Genomic DNA, 2,547 nt, shown 5'->3' on the forward strand with positions numbered 1-2,547 from the left:
CCCCCACATTCCATCCATCAGTAGATAATAGGGGTTGGTTACAATTCATAAGAGAATAGTTAAAACTGTTCTCCTGTCATGCCTACCATGGTATCGGGGCAATCTGTTCACATATGGGCTCAGCGACGCACAAATGAGGTCAGCCATGGCACTAGGTCATTCCCACTTTAGCCAAGGTGCCTCAGGAATGTCATATTGTGTTAAAATCATTTTATTTCTGTGTATCTTACCTTTAAATCATTGTGCTTTACTCTGAGATTCTGTAGTCCTAATACTGTGTCACTGTGCTGTCTGTGAAACAACTTGAATGGATTTTGTTTGCATCTTTTGTTACACGTAAGGCAGCTGTACTTTATGTTCTTTGCAACTGTTTTCATTATGATAACTCTGCGCTATTTACAAGGTTACATTTTCCTTAAGAAACCTCTTGGCCAGGCGAAGTGGCTCCCGCCTGTAATCCCACCTGTAATCCCAGCACATTGGGAGGCCGAGGTGGGTGGATCACTTGAGGTAAAGAGTTCGAGACCAGCCTGGCCAACATGGCGAAACCCAGTCTGCTGAAAATATAGAAATTAGCCAGGCGAAATTGTGGTGGTGTGTGCTTGTAATCCCAGCTACTCGGGAGGCCGAGGCAAGAGAATCACTTGAACCCGGGAGGCGGAGTGTGCAGTGAGCCAAGATAACTACTGCACTCCAGCCTGGGGGTCAAGAACGAAACTCTGTCTCAAACGAAAAAAAAAAAAAAGAAGGAAAGAAACATCTTCGCTATTTGTATAAAAATGGAAATTTTAACAGCTTAGCCTCTAGAGAGTTACTGAACGTGGTTACCCTGGGAATGTAAATAGAACTGCAAATTAAAATGGCCACTTCAACTGGGTAAGGGAAACAGCTGCAATAAAGCTTCGTGAATGTATCTCCATCTTGAAAGTTGTGTTCTACAAAGCTTTCGACTTACATGTCTGAATATACATATTACTCATTTGCTCCTTTCATATCTTCATCGTGAAATTAAATAGCAGATTCACAAGAACCTGGCACTGGTGGCAGACAAAAGGGCCTCAACATTCTGCAGCAGGCCAGAGGATGAATTATGCTGCTAGAGTCTTTATTAGTTCCAGTGCTCAAGCCCGGGTTTCTAAGGTTTGACAATATTCTGTAAATCATTTCCACACATACAGAGTAGAGTCCCGTTTTTGTAAGAATACACACACACACATATTCATGGAACATTGTATGGAAGGATATACATGAAAATGTTAGAGTTGGGGGGGTTGAATTTTAGGCAATTTTCATTTTTTTAATGCCTTCTAGTTTTTCTACTATAAACATGAATTCGTTGTAGAACCTCTAAAATGATAATGTTCATGAGGTTGGTTTTCCTCGTTCAGAAGCTGGTGGGGAACAGCATAGTGAAAAATCTTCCCTTTGCCAGGAGGCAGGCACTAGCATGGGAAGGGATGTGGATTTTTCTTAGTTTTCTAAGATCCTGTTAGCTTAGGGTCTCGGTGCTGCTTGGGTAAGGTGTAAGCATCTTTTAATCCTTCAGAGTCACCTCTGCAAAAGAGCAGTGCCTGCCCCCACCTGTATCTTGGGTCCCCAGGCCACAAGGAGGCCAGCAGCCTCAGCCAACTCTAGGGCCCTTCAGCATCTGTGTTTCGAACAGCACGGGCTGCCGTGTGTCAGGAAGGCCTGGGTGGCATCGTGAGCAGTGCTGAGTACCTGTTGCCGCAGGACCGTCAGCTGAGAAGCCAGGCCTCCAGCTCCTGGACGCAGAACTGCTCCCGCCGCGCCAGCACCTCGTTGTTGAAGGTTGCGCAAGGGGAGCTTCCCCCGTGAAACAAGTCTCCATCCAACCACAGACCAAACCGGCCACTAGAGAGAAGAGGACAGTCTTGGTGCAGCTCACTCCTGCACGCTGAACCCCTCAGGCTCTGCCACTGATTGGCCATGCCAGGACGGCAGCCCAGTTTCACCTGTCTTACCTCCCCTTAAAGAAATTTATACTGAATTATTGGGGACTCAGCACATTGTTCCCCATGGAGTTGAGAGTATTTGTTTGTTTGTTTGTTTATTTATTTATTGAGACAGAGTCTTGCTTTGTCACCCAGGCTGGAGTGCAGTGGCATGACCTTGGCTCACCACAACCTCTACCTCCCGGGTTCAAGCAATTCTCCTACCTCAGCCTCCCTTGTAACTGGGATTACAGGCCACCCACCACTATACCTGGTTAATTTTTGTATGTTTAGTAGAGATGGGGTTTTGCTATGTTGGCCAGGCTGGTCTCGAACTCCTGACCTCAAGCGATCTGCCTGCCTTGGCCTCCCAAAGTGCTAGGATTACAGGCGTGAGCCACCACGCCTGACTAAGAGTATTTTTTGAACGGTTCAGTATTTTAATAAGTATATACAGTGGCACAACTGTCACCACAGCCCAGTTTTAGAACATTTGGAAGGCCGGGCGCGGTGGCTCAAGCCGGTAATCCCAGCACTTTGGGAGGCCGAGACGGGCGGATCACGAGGTCAGGAGATCGAGACCATCCTGGCTAAC

At 46.7% G+C, this 2,547-nt stretch overlaps 1 protein-coding gene across 2 annotated transcripts in view; it reads right to left on the bottom strand.

The window, feature by feature from the left end:
• Positions 1–2,547, bottom strand: part of TLDC2 (TBC/LysM-associated domain containing 2) — an 18,373-nt gene that overhangs the window by 3,300 nt on the left and 12,526 nt on the right. For both annotated transcript variants that reach the window (XM_011929091.1, XM_011929090.1), the window contains one exon: positions 1,720–1,872. In XM_011929091.1, the coding sequence (XP_011784481.1) occupies positions 1,737–1,872 (136 nt within the window). In that variant the 3' untranslated portion in view covers positions 1,720–1,736. The remainder of the gene's footprint in view (positions 1–1,719; positions 1,873–2,547) is intronic.

Source organism: Colobus angolensis, unplaced genomic scaffold (genome assembly GCF_000951035.1).
Source record: "Colobus angolensis palliatus isolate OR3802 unplaced genomic scaffold, Cang.pa_1.0 Scaffold8, whole genome shotgun sequence".
Classification (NCBI taxonomy): domain Eukaryota; kingdom Metazoa; phylum Chordata; class Mammalia; order Primates; family Cercopithecidae; genus Colobus; species Colobus angolensis.